Genomic DNA, 23,341 nt, shown 5'->3' with positions numbered 1-23,341 from the left:
GTTTTTTTACCTGTGAAGGAAAGCACTGACATCAATGATCAGTTCCAGATTTAATGTCAAACACACCTTTATTACAAACAGTACATCTGAAAGAGTTCACACGTCAGAAACATCCAGTCCAGTGATCACGTCTGAAAGGCCTCCAGCTGTTTATCTCCATTCATTTCTGAGCACCAATCCTCTGATCGGCCCAAAACCCCGTTTCTAAGGCAGTGAGCTGCTGTAGGAAACAAGCTGAGCTCACAGGTTAATAACTCACAGCTTCATTGATCATTTAGTCGCTTATTTCACTGGACTGTGATGCATTTTGCTTTTATCAACAAGTTTTCCAACAAACTCAAAACTTTACAAATATGTTTTTCCTTCATTAGAGCTGCTGGACTTTGTGAGATTTCATGTAAATTCTGACATCAGAGGAGAGGAGTGTCCGTCCTCTGTGGAACATGAACCTCCACAGAAGATTTCTGGTCTGTGGAGGAAAGTGTTGGACGGACTGAAGTCCAGCAGAGCAGCGGTTTGGTTTGAGGCCTCCAGCTGATGGAGGATCAGTCCCAGCAGCAGCAGGTCCATCAGAAGGTGCTCTGCAGCAGACAGTGGCAGCCGCAACCCGCCGGACACTCGTCCTGCCGCCGAAACCAGTCCATCATGTGGCTGGTGTGTCCGCCGTGACCACAGCTCAGGCAGAAGTTGGAGGATCCTCGGACGGCCACGTGGCAGATGGCGCACTGGAAGGTGAGGCGTTTGCAGACGGCGCATTGAGTCCCACGAGCCTGACTACGACAGTGACAGCAGTAGACCCCGAACTCTGCAGAGAGACAACACATGTTAGATGTCATCCGGACCAGCAGACGCCTGATTAGAACCAACCCAAACCAGTCCTGACTGCCAGGATGTGGACGGTTCCACAGGTTCTTGTAGGAGCTTCAGCAGAAATCAGCTGGACATTTCCTGTAGGTTCTTGAAGACGTTTCACCTTCATCCAACATTCCTACTGAAGCTCCTAGTAGGATTGACCTGGATGACTGAGGATCTAACCAGACTGATTCCAAGGGTTCTGTTCTTCAGGTCAGCTGTTGCACAAAAGACATCAAGTTTCCTCCTTCAGAACATTTTAAAGGCCTCTACACACTGTGGGATTTCAACAATTTATAAGTTCACAGTTTGCTCCGCTGTATGACATGATTTTAATAATCTTTGGGCGTGAAGTTTGCTCTGTGCAGATTGGACGATGAAAAACGCAGCTGAACCTCAGCCTACGATGTACGAGTTGACGTCAACGAAGACTATAATGTCATCAGCGTGTGCCATAAAATCCATGAAAAATAAACAACCGAAGCATAAACTGAGCTCCTACAATCACAGGGAAACTAGCCAAACATGAACGGAGCCCTCGCCCTGCTGACATTTATGTGTTTGGAGAAAAATCCCAAAAAAAGGAGTCGTAGAATATGGATGCAGTCGAAGCTGCAGTTCCGCCGCTATATCCTTCCATGCTTTGACCTTTTTTGTCCGTTTGTGGTCCAAGCTGGAGGACACGTCTAAAAGGCCACTAGGCTGTCTTCTTTGTTTAAATCCTACATACTTGTTCTGATGCGTTTTGTCGCCATAAATCATCTACGTGGGTTTATTGATCATTACCTCATTTCATCCTGCATTTCTATTGGTTAGTTGTTGTCGGTCGTAGTAGCAGCTTGTCTTTGGTCGTCATGACAACGGCCGTCCTTGAACCTGTCCCACAGTGCGACGTAGGACCACCAATTCAGAGCCAAGACCACAGATATCACCACCATTCTCTCACTGTTGGTATCTTTGGTCTGTGATGCTGAATATCACACAGTGTGTAGAGGCCTTAAGGCTTCATTTCTCTTCAGCTGAGGGACTTGTTTAAGAGTTTTGTATATATGCCAACGGAGCAAATAAACACCGTCACCGAGTCGTCTCAGGTCTCAGACTTTAAACTGGAGCTTAACAGAGACTGGATGTTAAAGACACAAACAGGAAGTTGATTTAATTTGACCATTTGACAGTTATTTTATCATTCTTAACATCGTTTCTGTCTCTTATGGTCTGATCCTGTCTCCAGACACCCAGCAGAGTTTGAACATAGGTGGATGATCGTACCGATGCCTTTGTGAGGTTCAGGAGGACAGGAGGCGAACTTCAGCACGTCGGCCCTCTTGTCTCTGAGCCCCCATCGGTACAAGATTTCACCGTAACATTTCTTAAAGTCATCGAACTGCAGTGTGTTGGCCGGATCCAGCAGCCTGCACAGGGACGAGATGACATCACAGCGACATCAGAGCGACATCACAACACTGACTCGTCTGTCTGACCAGGGGGCGGAGCTACGTCACCTCTTGTTCATGTCGTGCTGCTCTCGCTCGCGTTCCCGTGGATCTGTGTAGCCCTGGTTACCATAGCGATAGTCGTCAGGAGAGGATTCCCCCCAGGGGTTTCCGTGTTCGGAGTCTCTACCTGAAAACAGCAAGAGAACATCTGAGTGGGCGGAGACAGAAACCTGGACATCCACGGTGTCGGCCTGCAGGCGGCGCCGTGGAGCCTCACCTGTGTTCCAGGTGGTGGTGGTGATGGAGTCTGAGGTGCTGGAGCAGGAACCCGAGGTGACGGAGCTGGAGGTGTAGCTGGGCTGAAAGGACAGGTCAGAACAAGGGTTACTGTAGCTGCATCCACACACACCTGGTAAACCTGACTTACAGCTGGTTTAACCCTTTACGCTTCAGTGCGTCGTAGGTGTACCGCTTGCATAGGAATTTCAAGAATGTCCGACGGCTGCAAACACGATTATACAAACACTATACGCCGATGGAAAGCTTAGATTCTCATGAATCCGCCGGTATAAACCACTTTCAGATGCGATTACCACAGCGGGTGAGAAAAACACATTTGTCCGACAAAAACAAATATTCATCCATCCGTTCTCTATACACGGCTTCAACGCACACAGCGCGACTCACATTTCCGGGTTCATTATTACACACAAAAAAAATTCGGTATAAAATCCCCGAATCGGTCGTTTTCAAGGAAATGCACCTCGCGATGCCCGTCCAATATTCCCCGTATTTTTCGTCATTTTTTTTATTTAAAAATAGAATATTAGCGATTTTTTGTACTGAAAACGGCTGGAATTGACTGAAGCTTAAAGGGTTAATCTGAGTTAAACTCATGTTTAATTTTAGCTGAGCTTTATTTTAAACATGTAAACTATTTCTATTCATTTTGAAAACCTGCAGTTTTTCTACTTGTCGATGTTTATCCAAAGTAGTTTAACTCAATCCACTGGACTTTAAGAAAGTTCCTTGAAGACGTTTCACCTCTCATCCAAGAGGCTTCTTCAGTTCTGGTGGTGGTTGGTGTTGCTTCAGCTTTTAAACCTCTGTGAGGTGTGTCCAGGGCTAGTATTCCAACGACCGATACCAAAACTCATCTGACTAGTCAATGATGGTTGTTGTGAGTATCGGTGGGGGTCGTTGAAATGCACAGATGTCACTGAGCCCTCGTGTGCTAATGGTGGTCATTAGCACGAGTCTGCGCTGAGTACTGCTTTTGGGGAGTTTTGAAAGGACCTGATTGTAAATTGGCGAAAGATGATGTCGCAGACACCCCCACCCCCACCCCCACCCCCGTTCAGGTTAAAAATGCAGCAGCGTTTTAACTTCCTGCTTTTCTGGATCATGTCTCCATCTGAGTTTAACAGAAGGTTGATGCTACGGGTACGGACCCGTACCTGTAGCATCTGTACTAGAGGTACGGACCTGTTAAGGTCACTGAAGAGGTGGCGCCAATTAACTACTATTTGCTGCACATTACAGGCAGTTTATATGAATGACTTTGACGGCGAACATTGTGTAATTTAACCAAAAATACACCGTCTCCTCTCATACTTTATACAATGTAGTTTTTACGCTTTTAGACGCCGTGTCTAAATTGTTTGAAGTCCAGTTCCTATTAATTAGTTTACCGCGTTCAGTGGTGGAAGCGGCTGACGAACTCCATTGCAAATGTTCCCATTTAATTTCGGACGCTAATTTACAAGATAAAGTTAAGGATGTCGAATATGAAACAAACACTGGTGAATGGTGAGGAGCAGCTCTTTAATTCGGCATGAATTAAAAAAACCCACAAACTCTATTTACTGTGATATTGTGAGATTTGTTTGTGGTTATGTAACTTAGCCATTCAACAGAGTCCGCTAACATTAAAGTGACTGACGTGCAGTGTCTGTGTTGACAGACGCAGAAAATACGTCAGGGTTTTGTTTAGGTTGTTAATATGTGATAGTCTGTCTACTTTTGAAGGTAAAAAAATACTTGTAGTTTGCTGGCTGTTAGTTCCGCCATTTGTTTTGTTTGCTGTTTGTGCTTTACTAGAACAGGGTCACGTGAATAAAAAGTTTTGCTATTTTTAATAGTAGTGCTGATTTCAACCCCCAAATCGCTGTCCGTGAAAAAGTCAGATAATGATATTTATAAGACATTATGCATGATAGAAAAGAGAACAGCAGATGACTGACATGACAGGCTCGACACGCAGATTCACCTCGAATCACGGAAGCGCCTTCATCACTCGGATTACCAAACCGGCTCATTAATATTTATGTACGTCGGATTACCAGCCAATCACAAAGTGCATTCATCAGCCGACTCATTAATATTCATGTACGTCTCATTAATATTTATGATAAGGGAAAGTGCCGTATCCGTAGGCCACAGGCTACGGGTACGGTCCGTATCTGTAGACACTACCTTAACAGAACTCAGACAGACTTGCAGCTGCAGGAAGGCTAACAGTTTCCCTCTGCTGCCAATGTTTGTGCTAAGTCAGCCTAACAGTTTCCCTCTGCTGCCAGTGTTTGTGCTAAGCTAAGCTAACAGTTTGTCTCTGCAGCCAGTGCTTGTGCTAAGATAGGCTAACAGTTTCCCTCTGCTGCCAGTGCTTGTGCTAAACTAGGCTAACAGTTTCCCTCTGCTGCCAGTGTTTGTGCTAAGTTATGCTAACAGTTTCCCTCTGCCACCAGTGTTTGTGCTAAGCTAAGCTAACAGTTTGTCTCTGCAGCCAGTGCTTGTGCTAAACTAGGCTAACCCTAATGTAGCTGTAGCTGACTTACGTATCGAGAGTGGTGTGGCGGGAACATAGAGGAACGTGATTGGTGTTGTCCGTACAGGGAGTATCCGTCAGGGGGCGGAGCCTGAGCTCTGAATACACTGCACAACATGGCGAGCGTCTGGACGTCGCTCATGTGACTGTAATGATCCAGTCTGAGGAGTGAACACAGAACCAGAGCTTTAGAACGGTTCTTCCTCTTTACAGTTTTTATCCCGTTAAATATGAAACCGTCGTTCTGCTGTAAAGGGAAGTTTTCTGATGTAAACACAGACAGGAAGTGACAAATCCAATCAGCTGTTTCTAAATAAACTAAACAAAGAGCTCACAGAGTCTCCAACAGGTGGCGTCCAAACGGGTGTCTGGCCCACGGAGTCTCAGTGTCCGGGTCTGGATCTGGACTCAGGTCCTGGCTGGTGGCTGCAGATGCCAGAGCCCAGACCTGCAGACAGAGGAGGTAGAAACAGGAAGTCAGTTCTATCCTGGATCTAAAAGTCCTGGAGGATGTGACTGAACATTAACGATAATTCTTTTAAAAACATGAATCAATGTGTAAACTGTAAAGTCTTTATGGTCATTTAGTGTCTATTTGCGTTTGAGTCAGAATCATCTTAGTTCAGGTTCCACATCGACACGACAACTCACTAGATAAAACCCGTCCTGAGTGTTTAGTTGCTTTATTCTGGGTCTAAACACCAACGACCAGATCAATTTCTGTCTGTAGAACACTTTAATAAAAAAGAAAAACTAGTTTAAGTGATAACTAGCAGCGGTTTCATCCTGATCTTTACTGTAAAGGTCTTCTAAAACCTGATGATTGTTCTTCTGCCCTGTATCCTTCTTTACCAGATAGTCATTAAAGACGGATTTTTATAAAACGTCACTGAACTCACCTTCGCCACATCTCGCCGTCCGACCGTTAGCGCCGCCGCAGCGTTCTTCTGACACGTTTCCTGGATGTCGTTCATGTTCAGGCTGAGCAGCACAACAGACACAACAAACACACAACTGTTAACACCCAACAAATACAAAGGTCTACATTATACTAATATTATATTCTATTTAATAAAAACCAGACCGAACACATTCACCGGAGGTTTACTGATGTCTGTTCTGGTCTAATTCAACAAATGTTCAGTCGGACAGCTCTTGAATTAGATTTTTAATCCAAATATTCGTATCTTTCCTGGCTGAGCTCTGAGGAACATTTTGCCCTGAGTTATGACTGCAGGTTATTCAGGAGTATTAATGCCCTGAGCTTTACCTGTCAGGATGCACAGATTAATCTGATCTCCATGAACTAAAGGTTTGAGTTTTCAGGCTGTCTGAAGGTTAAAATTAATTCATGATATTTAGGAGTCTGAAACTTTTACCCTAACCCTCGTTATGACACACTAAAATGTAATGACAACCAGACCTAAAACACAACAGGAAGTCGGCCATTTTGAATTATGTCTCATATTTTGGATGAATCTGGACCAATTTTTGCATATTTTCAAAAGCTATAAACTCAAACAGGGTAACTCCAACAGAGCTCAAACTTGGATGTACATCAGGCATGGGTAATCAAAAGTTATCAAAATGTCTGATGGTGTGGAAGTGGAGGCTGGTGGAATTTTGACGTTTCGCCATGAAACAGGAAGTGATGTATAACCAGACTGTACATGCTCCAATCTGTCTCAAACTTTACGTGACATCAGCGTCCAACCCTGATAACAGACCTGGGCCGACATACATTCACAGTGATAGCGCCACCGAGTGGACAGTTTTGATAGGTCACCATCAAAAAGGCCTCAGGCCCAAATACACTCCCAGTCGCAGCGCCACCTGGTGGGCATGCTTGGATTTGCTGACCAGCAAAGATGCAAGGACCTGTTGAGTGGTGCTTGGAGCATTAATTGTTTAATTCTGCAACAGCAGCTTTGATTTTTCAGTTTTAAGCCATTTTTGCTGTACTGTTCCCAACCCAGCGACACAACACTTTAAGCACCATCCAGAATAACAGCGTTTATAGGAACTGTACGAACTAAACGTATTCATGGAGGCAGAAATCTCAGACATTCAGGCTCAAAAGTCTGGGCTCACTTAGAAATGTCCTTATTTTTTCCAATGAAGACAACACTAAATGAATGATAAATACAGTGTAGACATTGTTAATGTAGTAATGTGTTTAATGGAATATCTCCATAGGGGTACAGAGGAACATTTCCAGCAACCATCACTCCTGTGTTCTAATGCTACATTGTGTTAGCTAATGGTGCTGAAAGGCTCATTGATGATCAGAAAACCTTTATGCAGTTATGTTAGCACATGGATAAAAGTGGGAGTTTAATAGAAAACATGGAATTGTCTGGGTGACTTGTGGGCACATGAAGCCAAAACTAGTGTTTTTTTGGACATTTTGAGTGAACCGAAGCATCAGTTTCTGTTAAAAGTCATGATTTCTGATGGAAAATACTTTCATTATTGATTAATCTGATGAGGATTTTCTCATTTGGTCAATAAAATATCAGAATATTCTGTTCTGATCAAATAACAGGAGGTGGAATTTGTCATTTTTGTTTGCAGAATATTAAATCGAGAATATTAGGAGTCCGTGGATGGACGAATGTTTGTGACTATAGCATATTAAAACAGACCAGATGTGTTTGGTTCTCTCACATGTAGCTTTCTCCTAGAGACTTGTGGACAGGCAGCAGGCAGGAGATCTCCTGGATGATCACTTTACCGGCCAGTTTGATGGGACGGTTGCCGTAGTCGGCTCCTTCTCGCTTCGTCTTAAAGCGACGGGATTTCTGGCAGACAGACAGACGGACAGCAGGAGGAAGACGGCAGCCAACAAGAGACAAAGCCCCACCTGATTAAAAGTGGTCTGATGGCAGATTACTGGAAGAGAAGGTTCACACTGAGAGATGAAACTGATGGCAGGAACCGGAGAGTTTCAGGTAAGAATGTCCTGATCAGATCAGTCCATGAATATTCATGACCTGATGTTCTGTAGGTGTTCAGGAACCTTGGAGTAAAACTCTGGTAGGACACTGTCTGAATGTAGTATTAGAGGGTAAATGTAGCGTTAGAGGGTAAATGTAGTGTTAGAGGGTAAATGTAGCGTTAGAGGGTAAATGTAGAGTTAGAGGGTAAATGTAGTGTTAGAGGGTGAATGTAGAGTTAGAGGGTAAATGTAGTGTTAGAGGGTGAATGTAGAGTTAGAGGGTAAATGTAGTGTTAGAGGGTAAATGTAGCATTAGAGGGTAAATGTAGTATTAGAGGGTAAATGTTATGTTAGAGGGTAAATGTAGTGTTAGAGGGTAAATGTAGCGTTAGAGGGTAAATGTAGCGTTAGAGGGTAAATGTAGTATTAGAGGGTAAATGTTATGTTAGAGGGTAAATGTAGTGTTAGAGGGTAAATGTAGTGTTAGAGGGTAAATGTAGCGTTAGAGGGTAAATGTAACGTTAGAGGGTAAATGTAGCGTTAGAGGGTAAATGTAGCGTTAGAGGGTAAATGTTATGTTAGAGGGTAAATGTAGTATTAAAGGGTAAATGTAGTGTTAGAGGGTAAATGTAGCGTTAGAGGGTAAATGTAACGTTAGAGGGTAAATGTAGCGTTAGAGGGTAAATGTAGCATTAGAGGGTAAATGTAGCGTTAGAGGGTAAATGTAGCATTAGAGGGTAAATGTAGCGTTAGAGGGTAAATGTAGCATTAGAGGGTAAATGTAGTGTTAGAGGGTAAATGTAGCATTAGAGGGTAAATGTAGCGTTAGAGGGTAAATGTAGCATTAGAGGGTAAATGTTATGTTCGAGGGTAAATGTAGTATTAGAGGGTAAATGTACCATTAGAGGGTAAATGTAGTATTAGAGGGTAAATGTAGTGTTAGAGGGTAAATGTAGCATTAGAGGGTAAATGTAGCATTAGAGGGTAAATGTTATGTTCGAGAGTAAATGTAGAATTAGAGGGTAAATGTAGCGTTAGAGGGTAAATGTAGTATTAGAGGGTAAATGTACCATTAGAGGGTAAATGTAGCGTTAGAGGGTAAATGCAGCATTAGAGGGTAAATGTTATGTTAGAGGGTAAATGTAGAATTAGAGGGTAAATGTAGAATTAGAGGGTAAATGTAGCGTTAGAGGGTAAATGTAGTGTTAGAGGGTAAATGTAGTGTTAGAGGGTAAATGTAGCATTAGAAGGTAAATGTAGCATTAGAGAGTAAATGTAGTGTTAGAGGGTAAATGTAGTTTTAGAGGGTAAATGTAGCATTAGAGGGTAAATGTAGCATTAGAAGGTAAATGTAGCATTAGAGGGTAAATGTAGTTAGAGGGTAAATGTAGTGTTAGAGGGTAAATGTAGCATTAGAGGGTAAATGTAGCATTAGAGGGTAAATGTAGCATTAGAGGGTAAATGTTATATTAGAGGGTAAATGTAGAATTAGAGGGTAAATGTAGCATTAGAGGGTAAATGTAGCGTTAGAGGGTAAATGTACCGTTAGAGGGTAAATGTTCCGTTAGAGGGTAAATGTAGCGTTAGAGGGTAAATGTAGTGTTAGAGGGTAAATGCAGCATTAGAGGGTAAATGTTATGTTAGAGGACAAATGTAGAATTAGAGGGTAAATGTAGCATTAGAGGGTAAATGTAGTATTAGAGGGTAAATGTAGCGTTAGAGGGTAAATGCAGCATTAGAGGGTAAATGTTATGTTCGAGGGTAAATGTAGAATTAGAGGGTAAATGTAGCGTTAGAGGGTAAATGTAGTATTAGAGGGTAAATGTACCATTAGAGGGTAAATGTAGCGTTAGAGGGTAAATGTAGTATTAGAGGGTAAATGTAGAATTAGAGGGTAAATGTAGTGTTAGAGGGTAAATGTAGCATTAGAAGGTAAATGTAGCATTAGAGGGTAAATGTAGCGTTAGAGGGTAAATGTAGAATTAGAGGGTAAATGTAGCATTAGAGGGTAAATGTAGCATTAGAAGGTAAATGTAGCATTAGAGGGTAAATGTAGTGTTAGAGGGTAAATGTAGTGTTAGAGGGTAAATGTAGTGTTAGAGGGTAAATGTAGCGTTAGAGGGTAAATGTAGCATTAGAGGGTAAATGTTATGTTCGAGGGTAAATGTAGAATTAGAGGGTAAATGTAGCATTAGAGGGTAAATGTAGCGTTAGAGGGTAAATGTAGCATTAGAGGGTAAATGTAGCATTAGAGGGTAAATGTAGCATTAGAGGGTAAATGTAGCATTAGAGGGTAAATGTAGCATTAGAAGGTAAATGTAGCATTAGAGGGTAAATGTAGTGTTAGAGGGTAAATGTAGCATTAGAGGGTAAATGTAGCATTAGAGGGTAAATGTAGTGTTAGAGGGTAAATGTAGCATTAGAGGGTAAATGTAGCATTAGAGGGTAAATGTTATGTTCGAGGGTAAATGTAGAATTAGAGGGTAAATGTAGAATTAGAGGGTAAATGTAGCATTAGAGGGTAAATGTAGCATTAGAGGGTAAATGTAGTATTAGAGGGTAAATGTAGTGTTAGAGGGTAAATGTAGTATTAGAGGGTAAATGTACCATTAGAGGGTAAATGTAGCGTTAGAGGGTAAATGTAGCGTTAGAGGGTAAATGTAGTGTTAGAGGGTAAATGTAGCATTCGAGGGTAAATGTTATGTTAGAGGACAAATGTAGAATTAGAGGGTAAATGTAGCGTTAGAGGGTAAATGTAGTGTTAGAGGGTAAATGCAGCATTAGAGGGTAAATGTTATGTTTGAGGACAAATGTAGAATTAGAGGGTAAATGTAGCGTTAGAGGGTAAATGTAGTGTTAGAGGGTAAATGCAGCATTAGAGGGTAAATGTTATGTTTGAGGACAAATGTAGTGTTAGAGGGTAAATGTAGCATTAGAAGGTAAATGTAGCATTCGAAGGTAAATGTAGCATTAGAGGGTAAATGTAGTGTTAGAGGGTAAATGTAGTATTAGAGGGTAAAGGGACACTTTCTGCCTGCAGTGTTTTCATAAAGTCCTTCAGGATGAATCATTTATTTCCTCCAGAACCAGTCCGTCCTGATTGAATCATCAGCAGGTCTCAGTGTGAACTCGGTTAGTTTCCAGTTTATTAACAAACTAATGTGGAGCCTGAACAGCCAAATTACCTCAAATATCCCTAAATAAAGCTGTGATGATGGGAACTTACCTGCAGATGTTAGTGGACATTAAATGCAGCAGCAGCAGTTAATGTAACAACAGAAGAAGATAAAATAACATTCAGTTATGTGTTCAGAATTTTCCGTTTGGTTCAGAGACACACCGTCTGTGATGAGAACAAAAGAGCAACTCCTGGAACCGTCCCTTTATTTAACGTCAGCTGTGATCACTTTGTCTCTTTTTAGGGAAACAGAATCCACAGCTCAGTACGTGTTCAGCTCAACAGACAGAACAAACAGTAATTTACATTTTCATCTTTTTAGTTGATAAAGAACTAGAATGAAACATCTTTGTTGGTTTTTTGTGTCTTTTTGTGGTCACTTTATGTCTTTCTGTGGTTGTTTTGTGTATCTTTATCGTTGTTTTTTATGTCTGTCACAGTTTTTTGTCTGTTTGTGGTCGTTTTGTGTCTCTTTGAGAATGTTTTGTGTCTCTTTTGTATTTTCTTCTTCTTTACTTCAGACGCTGCACTCGCCAACTTTAGAAATATACAAATTTAATAAAGGAAAACATTCAGCATCACTGAGTCTCGTTTAAATTCGGAACACATAATCTCCGTCTGTTAGTGGAGCAGCTGCAGCCAATCACATGCAAGAAAGCAGGTTAGCTGGAGGGATGCTGTGATGGAGGGAGGAGCTCAGTACCGGCCAATCATGGAGGGTTTGGACAGACCAGCGGCGGGAGGCTGAGATTGGGAGCTTCTGATTGGAGGAGGGTGAGAAGGAGGAGTGGCCCACAGCGGCAGGGGGGAAGGTGATTGGTCGGAGAGAAAAACAGCAACAGGAAAAACAAACAAACAAACAGAAGCTCATCAAGGAAGCGGCCAATGAGAGAGGAGGAAACACCAAGTGAAGAGAAAGATGGAGGTGAAGCTGGTTTCTGCTGAGGGATGTTCACGTCCAGCGTTATTCTACGGTTTCCTTCATTAGAGACGGAAACAGTCTATCAGATTAAAGAATCCTGCAGAGAAGAACCAGAAACCGTACGAATAAAAACAACAACCGCTGGAAGATCCTCATCAACACTCAAGAAGTTCTGGTTAAACTAACCACTACAGGTCTGAAGCAGGATTGGAGGTTAGCAGGACAACTTCAGGTTTAACTCTGGGTTTATCGGAAAACGACGATGGTTCACCAGAATCAATGAGCAAAAGCAGAAGAAAATCAATAATCTAAGAACTGGAATCTGATCGGAGAATCTTTAAGAAGTGGAATCGATTGGTGTGGTTGAAATCGAGATCTTCAAGAACAGGAATCAACAAGCAGAATCAACAAAGAGTTAATGAGACAACTTTACTGGACAAGGACAACGAAATAAAGAACCTTCAGGGAAACAGAATCAATAACTGGAATCAGAATCAGGAATCTTTAGGAATCAGATTTGAGAATCTAAGAATCAAAACTGAATCTTTAAGAACTGGAATCAATTAACAGAATCAGAAAAAAGAATCTTTAAGAAATGGAACAGATCAGAAAAAATTAGAATGAGGTTAACGAGATAAGTTCAGATTTAGGTCTAGGTTTACTGGACAACGGGAACGTAATCTTTAGGAACCAGAATCCAGAATCTTTAAGAACTGAAATTCATAAACAGAACTAGAATCGAGAGTCTCTAAGAATCGAGTAAATAAATTAGAATAAGAGTCTTTAATAAAAGAACTCAAACAGTGAAATCAAAATTGAGGAACTTTAGGAACTGGAATCAAAATAAAGAATCAGAATCTACAATCTTAAAGAACCATAATCTATAAAAAAGTATCAGAATTATTTAAAAATGCTCCAACCTCCAACTATAAGTGATTCTGGATCTTTACAGGACGAAGCTGGAAACAAACTGAGGCGAGTCGCTCTGAAGGAAACCAAACTTCTTCTCCTTAAACACACCAGGAGCTTCAGATCCAGCTGACCCTGGTTCCTTAGAAACCTGGAGATGTTCTCAGACATCAACACTCCTTCCGTCTGTTTTAACTCGGCGTAGTGGAAAACATCAACAGTTTCCATCAGACGATAAGAAGACGGACAGCTACAGGGGTTAAACCAAACAGATGCTCCAGATGTTTGTCTGCATCTGTTGGTGGTGAACTCTGGGATGAAGATGAGTTCACAGACTGAATAAAAGATGGATGAAGACACCAGCTGATCTGATGTTCTGACTGGAACTGTTTACGTCTTAAATCATCCACTGTTTTATCGTCTGTTTTCCTCTAAATGGAATCAGAACACGGTGCTGTGATGGAGGAGGCTTCAAGATAAAAACTGAGACCATAAACTCATTAGGAAAACGTCACATCTATTCAGAAGTTGCTCATTTTCTATACAATCAACCACCGGTCAGAACGCAGCTCAGAGGCTTCGTCCATCTTTTCAGCTGCTTTAACACTGACAGATTTATAAAAGAGAAGCAGCTTTATAAATCTGGTGAAGAACGTCTGCATGTTCTGAAGCTTCATGCATCAGCAGGGTTGAAGCCTGAACATCTGTCAGCAGCTGTGAAGCAGATTGTTGTTCTCACAAAACAAGCGATCAGAAGCAGCTGCTGTGGAGTCTGTGAAGCTGAACTAAAACTAAACTGTTTTATGTTGAGTGACCAACAGAAACCATCACTAGTGGTTCTCTGGTTTTCTGTTCTGTTTCTTCACCTCCAGACTGATGGTAAGGTCATTAGCATCGAGCTAACGCTGCAGTGTTGTGGTGTTACCTACTAACTGTGTGCTGGTCTCACCCGTTCTTTGTAGTAGAAGGACGAGATGGACACGGTGTCCTTGTCGGACCGAGTGGGGCTGCCGCTGTACAGCCTCAATGTGCTCTGAGACTCTGAACGCATCTTCATGGGAGTCAGGACTCCGCTGTGATAGGCCGACAGCGCTGACAGCGACCTGAGACACAAACACAGCTCACTGTTAGCCTAGCTTAGCATAAAGACTGGAAACGGGTGGAAACTGTTAGCCGAGCTCCACCGACAGCACATGATCTGAGTGCTAACAGTAAAATGCTAACTTATACAGGAAGGAGGGACGAAGGCCAATCAGGTCTCCGTAACCAGCGATCAAAAAATCATGGGACTGATGATGTCATCTGCAGTGACATCATCAGACTAAGTGGGGAGTCTGTGACATCAGTGATGACCAGAGGAGGGTCTGTGGTTACCATGGTTACTATGCAGAGACTAGTTTAACGGTGGAAGATCCAGAGGGGAGATCAGGAACGTCCTCCAGACCGTCAACACACGGATCTACTGGGTGTTTCCTGTCTCAGTTTTACTCACCGTGGACTCGTTCTTCACTGCTGTAGAACAATCTGAGTTACTTCGGACAATTTTTATCTGACTTTGGACACGTTTTGAGTCATTTTGGAAAAATCTGGAGTATTTCTGTCCAATTTTAGGTCATTATGGACATTTTGTTGAAGGTGGAGCCTTTTCAGACAAAGCATGAATCAGTTGGGACGGTTTAGGTCCTTTTGGACACTTAAGGAGTCCTATTGGACAGGTCTATCCAGGGTGTCTTCTGCTGACTGGATCCTTGCTGGTGTTGGATCGACTCTCAGATGTACGTCGCTTTGGATAAAAGTGATAAATTAAACTGTAAAATTGTACAGTTGTAGGTTTCAAGCAATTTTAGGCCAAGCTGGATTCCTTTTGATCATCTTTTTGTTATTTTGGACAAACCTGAGTTTCTATCTAGAGAATGTTCTGTAATTCTGGACTGTTTTTGTTATTTTGGACATTTAAAATGGTCCAGAATACGTTTATCATTTTGAACAGAGGTTAAATCAGTTTGAATACATTTCAGTTTTTAAAATCAATGTTTTCTTCAACGTTCATGTGGTTGTTACCGTGAATTCATCCCCCAGGACCAAACTGTCGATGCACAGTTCCACTCTGATGTCCTGAGAAACAGCATTCTTACCACCTGAACTGCGATGGAATCGTGTCCCAGAATGTTGATTATGTAGGAAGTTCCTCGCTCCAACACAGTCGTCTTCTTGTTCTTCTACTTTTTGTTCTTCCTCTATATTAAATTCTAGCTGAAGTTCCTCTGGTTGGACTTGGTTTATCGATGGTCTCAGATGATCTGACGTGTTTCAGGACTTCAGAGTTGAAGTGTTGCAGAGCAGCTCTGACTGATGGAGGTTATTCTGATCTCCCCTCACTTAGAGAACCTGAGGTGTAGGAACGAACTGGTTTGTTCTAGATCTCCAGGTGAGTCTTTACCTGGGCGTGGGCTCTGTGGGCGGGACAGAGCGGTGCATGGTGATTGGTCGGGTGAAGTAGACCAGACAGCCGGTGCCACAGAAACGAGCGCCGGAAGTCCGAGGAAACGGGATGTTGGCGTCCTGAAGGACAGAGACAACGGAGGCCGTTTGTTTTCCTGGTCGGTTCATGAATCTGACGGTCGGAGCGTTAAGGTGGTTACCTGGTAGGATCCGTAGGTGTTGGTGACCCGAGGAAACGCCTGCAGCGCCGGAGTGACGGGATTGGACAAGACGAAGGGCCCCGAGGCCGGACTGTCCTCCTGCGTCTGAGACAGAACTGTGAGTTAGCGCCTCCTGCAGGCTGCCGTGGTCGTTACAGCCACAGAGCTACAGGAGAAGTTTGTTCTGGTTCATTTAAATGTGAAGAGAAGAAGTGAAGTTGTTTTGTTAGGTTCACTACAGACTGATCAGGTTCTGGTTCTGGTTCTGGTTCAGGGATTCTCACCATATCGGACTCCAGACAGGACACCAGCTGTCGGACACACGGCTCCAGACAGTTCTGGTTCCTCTTCACCTTCTGGAGAGACGTATCTCTGAGGATCTGGACAGGAAGACGACGACATGTTAGGATTTATAGACGAGTGGAAAGACTAAAATACAAAACGATGCATTCAGTGACTGCAGCTGAAGGATCTCTGTTCTGCTCAGAATCAACTTTAAAGACTTTTAGGAGAACAAGCTGCAGGAAAGTAGACGACTTCCAACAAAAACAGAGACAGAAGAGCAGTTCTCAAGTGAAACAGAAACATGAAGTCGTGTGTCGTCTGCGTAGAAGTGAAGTTTGACATTATAGTGATTCACATTGTTCAGACAAAACCAGATGTGGAGAAGATTTTTTAATCAAAGAACTGAGTACCTTCTGGATCTTGGTCTTCATGGCGGAGGGGATGGTTGTCGGGGAAACGAACTGGAAGCTGGGAGCGGCGTTGTTCGGATACTGAGCCGGAAACTTGACCACCAGATGAACCTGATGGCTGCCGAAGTGAGCCGAGACCACACAGCTCCGGTTCACGGCGTCCATCTGGACCAACAGACGGATCAGGACGGGTTAGTCTCCACAACGTCTGGTTCTCCTGACTGACCCAAAGTTCTTTAACTATCAGAAAGCTCCAGAATGAACACATTAGCCCAAAGAAAGCTCAGCCAAAGACAGTTTGAAGAGGAGTAAATGTTCTCTAAAGCTCAGAATCTGGTTTAACGTCTTCATCTCTGAAGTCTCACCTCCACGTTGACGTTTCTGATCTGCAGGTTGACCAATGAGAACTCCTGCTGCAGCGTCTGAGCCAGACCAGAGTCCTGACGAGATCCGTCCTGGTCTGAGGGAACCAGAACCAGAACCAGAGTCAGACCGGATCCACGTTTAACGAACACGTATGAACAGAAAACCTGGAGTCACTGTTGTCACGGCAACCACTGACTGTTTACAGTAAACAGGTAGAAACTAACAGAAGGTGAGTTGTAAGGTTTCTCTGATGTGAGTCTACAGGAAGTGAGAAAGTTCCCAAAGTTTCAGGATCTATGATTATTATTCTAACAGTCGACATTTAGAAAGTTTCTGGTTATTTTAGGATTTTAGATTTCTGTTCTCAGAGTTCCTTTTTTCTCTCGATTTTTTCGTCCTCAGAAATGAGTTATTTTGGGAATTTCTCATTAGTTTGTAGTTATTTTGAAAGCATAACTTTAAAACAAACTAACAAAGAACAACCTTAAACTCTTTTATTCTCACATTCTGAACCTCTGTCTGATCGGCTGTTTCTATGTTCAGAACCAAATCTTTAGATTCAGGAGCTTCAACCAGAAAACAGATTTTAGACTGAAACTCAAATCAGATCATTAAAGCTGCTGCAGATGAAAGAAGTCAAACAGAATCCATTGTTTGGATTGAATTCATCTTTTTATCAGACGGTAAAGGTTCTGATGTTTCTCTAATAGTTCTCTCGTGGTTTTTTGGTGGCTCCATAAACATTGTGATGGTTCTGTAAAGGTTCTCTAATTGTTATTTAGGGGTTCTTTTTTAGTTCTGATGGTTCTTGGGTGGTTATTTAGAGGTTCTTTAGTTGTTCCTTAATGTTTTTAGTGGTTCTTTAGTAGTTCCTTAATGGTTCTCTAATTGTTCTTTGGTGGTTATTTAGAGGTTCTTTAGTCTCTGGTGGTTCTGTCTCACCCGGCTGGTTCTCTGCAGCGGTTCCTCCACATTGCTGACCTTCAGGCTCCTGATTGGTCAGAGACTTCTCCGTCTCCACGGTGAGCGTCATCCCCTCCATCAGCTCCTCCACCACGTCACTGACACACAACTACACAACGACAACAACAAGGTGAGCCAATCAGAGAGCCTCGTCTGTGTGATGTCATCCTGAGCGTCCTGCTGACCTTCTGCAGCTGAGGGTCGACTCTCCAGATCCTCAGAGTCTGGTCTCTGGACCACGTCACCAGCTGGAAGTCTTTAGAACCTGAACAAAAAAAAATAATCCAGAGAAACTGTTTGTCTGTGATCTCCTTAAAGCCGCAGATGTTCAGGATCCAAACGTCTGGTTCCACATCTACTGAGCGTGTGTGATGATGTCATAGCTCCACCTTCTTTCTGAGGTCTCCACTGGAACTCCAGAACGACGTCATCGTGTCCTACGAAGGCGTGAACCGGACTGTTGAGGTCCAACGTGCTCCACAGCAGCAGACTGTTCTCCCTCCTCAGCTGAGGAACCATCACTGTGACCAGACCGTTGGAGAACGGCTGAGACAGAGGAACCGGAGAACGTTAGAGGAACATTAGAGGAACACCAGAGAACATTAGAGGAACACTGGAGAACATTGGAGGAACATTAGAGGAACATTGGAGGAACATTAGAGGAACACTGGAGAACGTTAGAGGAACATTAGAGGAACACTGGAAAACATTAAAGGAACATTAGAGGAACATAGGAGAACATCTCCAGTTTATCTTCAGTAACTACCAGAGCTGAGTGTTCTGAGGATGTGGACCTCCAGGTGGAACTCACCGTGTACCTGGCCTTCCACACCGGAACCTGACAGGACAAGATGTTCAGGTACTTCCTGGGCTGTCGGAAATCCCAGAACTGAACACAACCAGAAGAAATATGATGTCAGGGGAGTCGTTTTGTGTCTTTGTGGTTGTTTGTGAGCTCAGTTTCACACCTCAGTTCAGTGTCTGTGTAGTTGTGTAGTTGTGCGTAGTGTTGTGTAGTTGTGTAGTTGTGTAGTTGTGCGTAGTGTTGTGTAGTTGTGCGTCTGTCCTCACCCTCACTGAGTTGTCCTGGCTGGACGTTGCCAGAATGAACTCGTTGTCTGGATGCCAGTCGAGGCCGTGGATCTTTGAGAGATGAGCAGCAACATATTCTGCTGCCGTGTTCGGCTTCTGTCCACAGACACACAACGACAAAGTAACACAACAGACACACAACGACAAAGTAACACAACAGACACACAGCGACACCATCAGATCCGTCAATCAGCTGATCAATGCTTCTGATCAGCTGATCAGAACCATCGATCCGGCATCGATCACGTTCAGACTTTAATCTCACTCTTTTGTCCCAGATCCGGACGTCTCCATCGTGGCTGGACGCCAGCAGGTTCTGGTTCTTCCGGTTCCACTTCACCTGAGACGCTCCGGCTGCAGGAACAAAAGGTCACTTCGGGTCAGACTGAAGGTCGTTAAATCTGGTCTAACGAGGTTCTTAGGTTCACGTTCACCTCATGATGATGAAATTAAAACAGGAGTGGTGCATTCAAGGACACTGGGACATCTCTCTGTTTGTGGTGTTTTATCAAACATCCAGAAAATCACAAAACAACCACAAATGTTTCAATAATTCTGTTTTATGATGATTCAAACTCTCAGACTTTTATTATGCTTGTTTTCATCAACTGTAACTCTCAGATGTCAGAGTTTCCCTGAATGCATCGCTCAGACTGTTTTTATGATCTCAGGTTCAGGATTCATTAAACTGAAAGTATCAGGATGAATATTTCATCTACAAACCGGTAATTTCAGGAATTAATCTCAGTTTGTTCCTTTAAAACTCACCGACAGCCGACAGAGCCACCGTCGGCTTCCGAGTGTCTCTGAGGAGAAAAAACAATTTAAATCAGAGTCTTTATTTCTTATTTCACACATATAATGAATGTAAACGTTCAGAACGCCTGCAGGAATCTGTAGTAAGACTCAGATCTTCATTCTTTTACCTCCTCCAGACCGTTAAACTCGTCATCAACACATTTATCAGACGTATTTACGGGTTCTGACCTGGTGTCCCAGATGTAGATGTAGGTGTCCACCGAGCTGGTGACCAGAAACTCCGGCTCAAACCAGGACCAGTCCAGATCACTGAGGACAACACAGAGCAGTCAGTCCCTGAACGCATCACAGTCAGTCCCTGAATGCATCACAGTCAGTCCCTGAATGCATCATAGTGAGTCCCTAAAGCCATCAGAATTTGTCCTCAACACATCATAGTGAGTCCCTGAATGCATCACAGTCTGTCAATAAACAGAAAATCTGTTCAGACCATATTTAGTTATTTTATTGTGCGTTTGTCTTGTTTTGTTTGTTTCTTTTGTTTGTTTTGTTTAGCGTCACCTGATGACCCGGGTGTGGCCCTGCAGCGAGGTGTGAGATTCTCCACAGCCGTCCCTCCATGAGTACAGATCCACCCGCTGGTTACTCTGAGGAACACAGAAATACAGGAAGTAAAGCTAGTTTCAATATTCTACTTTCCTTCCTGCTGCTGTTGTCGGGTTCTGAGGTTCTGAGGTTCTGAGGTTCTGATGTTCTGATGTTCTGAGGTTCTGATGTTCTGAGGTTCTGGTGTTCTGAGGTTCTGGTGTTGTGAGTCGGACCCACCGAGGCGGCGAACACGTGGGCTTCGGTTCTGTGCGGGTTCCACTGGACCGTCCCCACGTCCCATTTACTGTGACGGCCGATTTTCTTTGGCGGTTCTGAAGGAGCCTCGAGGTTCACCATGTAGAGGAACCGACGCCTGCAGAGCATTAAAGACGGAACACATCAACTCACAGGTTTTATTTGACGGATTTTAACCTGACAGTAAACGCCTCACAGAGGTTTAAGATCACAGAAGTTTAATCCGTCTCACTTTAATAAATCTGATCATTATTTTTATTTTAATTTACTTTGAATATTTGTTTTATTTCTCAGTTTGACTTCATTTAATAATTTTGACTAAATATGTTTGAATTTTGACTTTTCATCTCAATATTTTAACAAAAAATACGTTTTTCTTCACATCGTTCATGAATCTTTATCTCGATATTTTATTTTAAATCAAACACTAAATATTTTCCTCTCTCAGTTTTTGTTTTATTATAACTTCATTATTTAGTTTCATATTAATGAAAGAAACCAAACTTCAGATTTTTCACGTTAAATTCTGATTCTGTGATTCTTAATTTTAACAAACTTAGTCAGAAGTTAGACTTTTTTCCTCCAAATGTTTGGACTTTTCTCGACATTTTTAATGTTTTTCTGATAATTCTGACATTTTATCTCAACACTGTGACACAATAAACAAACATAAATGTTGTTTTTCCTCCTAACTTTGACTTTTAGTGCCAGTATTATGGAACACTGAATTCGACGGATGTTTTACTGAACAGCTTCATAGAAACTCTGATTTTAACAGAATTCATCTCAACTTTGATCATATTTCTACAAATGTATCAGTTTTCTTATAATTTTGACTTTTATCTGAATATTACGACACATAAAATAAAAAATAAACTCTGACAGTTTTAATGATCTTTCACAAACTTCTCTGAATCTGTGAACTTTATGAAACTTCTAAGTTTTCTAAACTTTCATTTCCTGAATGTTGTGAACCCGTGGTGCGTTCAGGTGCTCTGGACTCACCCGGACAGCACAGCGTTGGAGCCCAGACAGTCCACAGACATGGCGGTGGCCTGAAAACACAGAAGAAGCAGAAACACGTTTTTATTTGACGTTAATTGAACCAAAAACCTCCAACCTGAACCACAGCTGATCACCAAACATCTGATCGATTATGTTTGATTGATTATCAACGGATGTAAAAACTTGAATTCAAAGCGACTCTAAATGATCCGACATCCTGACAAATGAAGTTAATTTGATGAAATCACCAGAAAAATGCAGGAAACTGATCCATAATAATCTTTAATGTCATTTTTTATCGATCCGTGATGCGTTCAGGTTCCTGCTGTGAGGATTTTATTTTACAAACACGAACATTTATCTACTGGTCTTGTTCTGTGTTGTGTTCAACATGAAATATGGAATCACAATGTGAGGGAAAACCTGCTTAAACATTTTTGACAGCTTGGTTTAGATTTGTGTAAACTTCTGTCACTGAAACAGGAATTTAAGAAGCTTTTTACTGTGAACGTTTTTTAGCACAAAGTTACTTTTTTAATGTTGAATACGATCTTTTTAGTTTTTCTCCTTATGGCTAAAAGAGGAAAAAAATTCCAATCATTTAAAAACGGTAACCTAAAATGGACACATTTTACTATGTTTTTCCAACATGTTTATTTTAAATGACATATACGATTTTTAACAGAACAACCTCTCAGACACAAACACAATTATACTTGACATAACAGCAGTACCTCCTAATACCAGTATACACAGACTATTCATAAAGCAGATCATCATCCATTAAGCAGCTCTTAGGAGTCATCTTCCTCTTGGTCATCAGTTAAGTCAGAATCTTCTGCATTGGCTGTAAAGGTCTCCAAATGCTTCCAAACAGGTCCTTTTTTTCTCTCAGCAGGTCAGTGATCCGTTCCAGTGGAAGTGGAGCCAGCGTCTGTTTAAGCCATCGCCCAACACTTGGTCTGCTAATGTTTATCCAGTGCGATGCAATCAGTCTTTTTGCTTGTAACAAACAAATATCAATAAAAAGTCGTTCACTTTTCATACTATTCTATTCTATTTTGATTGTTGTGTGTTCTTTCTGCACTGTTATTGGGAATGAGAGACAAAAGCATTTCACTGCCAGTAATTGTTTCATGTAATTTTTAGTCTGTGACAATAAAAACTCATGAATCTAAATCTGGAGTTCTTGGGATTTAACCTAAAATAATAAAGGAACGTTCCAGTGGTAAGTCTTTGCTACATTTTACTATTTTACTGTTTCAGGTTAAAATGGTTTTAAATGCAGTCATCTGATCATCGAAGCAGCTGCTGATTGATCATCTATTGATCCACTGATTGATCATCTATTGATAGTTTTGGTTCAGTGTGAAGCTGCAGTTTGTTGGTGTTTTCTTGTGACTCAGGTCTGACGTCACGTTGTTTGTTTGTTGTTGTTGTTTTCCACTAATCAATCAGAACTAAACCCCTCAAAGCAGCAGAAACGACCGAACCGATCCTCTTGTTTTCGACTGGACAGTCGGTTAATCGCCGCAGATTCCGGTCCGAACCGGGACTTCCGGTCCGAACCGAGCCGCGGCTGTGTTCCTTTCCGGTTTTTCGGTTCCACCTGAAGCTCAGATTTACCTGCGCGTCCCGAAACTCCACCACCACATTCTCACTGCTCCACCGGGCCGCCATCTTCCCTCTACCGTCAACAAACACCACGTGACCGGACGTGACGTCAGGCTGCGTTCAGAGGCGGCCCCAAAAAACCCACAAACAATCAAACACGTGATTCTCAGAAAAAAAAACACTGAAAGCTGAAAAATGGAAAATAATAGAAAATAAAAACATCTCACAGGGTCTGCTGGCGTTTAAATACACATATACATGATTTAATGTTTTTATTTAGGCTACGTTTAATATTTATAG

At 42.3% G+C, this 23,341-nt stretch overlaps 1 protein-coding gene and 2 long non-coding RNA genes across 9 annotated transcripts; 2 read left to right on the top strand and 1 right to left on the bottom strand.

Moving 5' to 3' along the window:
• Positions 1-37: 37 nt before the first annotated feature.
• On the bottom strand, positions 38-23,158 carry wdr59 (WD repeat domain 59). Of its 3 annotated transcripts, none has more exons than XM_051941422.1 (27): positions 23,054-23,158; positions 21,428-21,477; positions 20,405-20,540; positions 20,141-20,226; positions 19,808-19,888; positions 19,589-19,626; positions 19,086-19,174; positions 18,800-18,916; positions 18,540-18,617; positions 18,118-18,274; positions 17,914-17,993; positions 17,708-17,837; positions 16,765-16,859; positions 16,400-16,564; positions 15,989-16,084; positions 15,705-15,809; positions 15,503-15,624; positions 14,012-14,165; positions 11,935-11,991; positions 7,783-7,916; positions 6,015-6,096; positions 5,451-5,563; positions 5,126-5,276; positions 2,566-2,647; positions 2,355-2,475; positions 2,122-2,264; positions 38-805 (listed from the first exon to the last, which is right to left on the bottom strand). In XM_051941422.1, the coding sequence occupies exons 1-27, from the start codon at positions 23,105-23,107 to the stop codon at positions 570-572; spliced, it is 2,952 nt and encodes a 983-aa protein (XP_051797382.1). In that variant the 5' UTR covers positions 23,108-23,158; the 3' UTR covers positions 38-569. The 3 variants fall into 3 exon arrangements, with proteins under 3 accessions (XP_051797382.1, XP_051797384.1, XP_051797387.1); XM_051941424.1 differs by having other exon boundaries at positions 11,935-11,988; XM_051941427.1 differs by lacking the exon at positions 11,935-11,991 and having other exon boundaries at positions 23,054-23,157.
• LOC127531660 (uncharacterized) lies at positions 8,650-11,133 on the top strand. Of its 5 annotated transcripts, none has more exons than XR_007938800.1 (3): positions 8,650-8,885; positions 10,081-10,365; positions 11,012-11,133. It is a non-coding gene; the product is annotated as an uncharacterized LOC127531660 (long non-coding RNA). The 5 variants fall into 5 exon arrangements; XR_007938801.1 differs by lacking the exon at positions 11,012-11,133 and adding an exon at positions 10,366-10,478 and having other exon boundaries at positions 10,081-10,327; XR_007938803.1 differs by lacking the exons at positions 8,650-8,885; positions 10,081-10,365 and adding exons at positions 9,516-9,928; positions 9,986-10,080.
• On the top strand, positions 19,634-20,459 carry LOC127531663 (uncharacterized). Its single transcript, XR_007938806.1, has 3 exons — positions 19,634-19,929; positions 20,135-20,306; positions 20,347-20,459. It is a non-coding gene; the product is annotated as an uncharacterized LOC127531663 (long non-coding RNA).
• Positions 23,159-23,341: the final 183 nt, after the last annotated feature.

This window comes from Acanthochromis polyacanthus, chromosome 2 (genome assembly GCF_021347895.1).
Source record: "Acanthochromis polyacanthus isolate Apoly-LR-REF ecotype Palm Island chromosome 2, KAUST_Apoly_ChrSc, whole genome shotgun sequence".
Taxonomy (NCBI): domain Eukaryota; kingdom Metazoa; phylum Chordata; class Actinopteri; family Pomacentridae; genus Acanthochromis; species Acanthochromis polyacanthus.
This window is presented reverse-complemented; position numbering and strand designations above follow the sequence as displayed.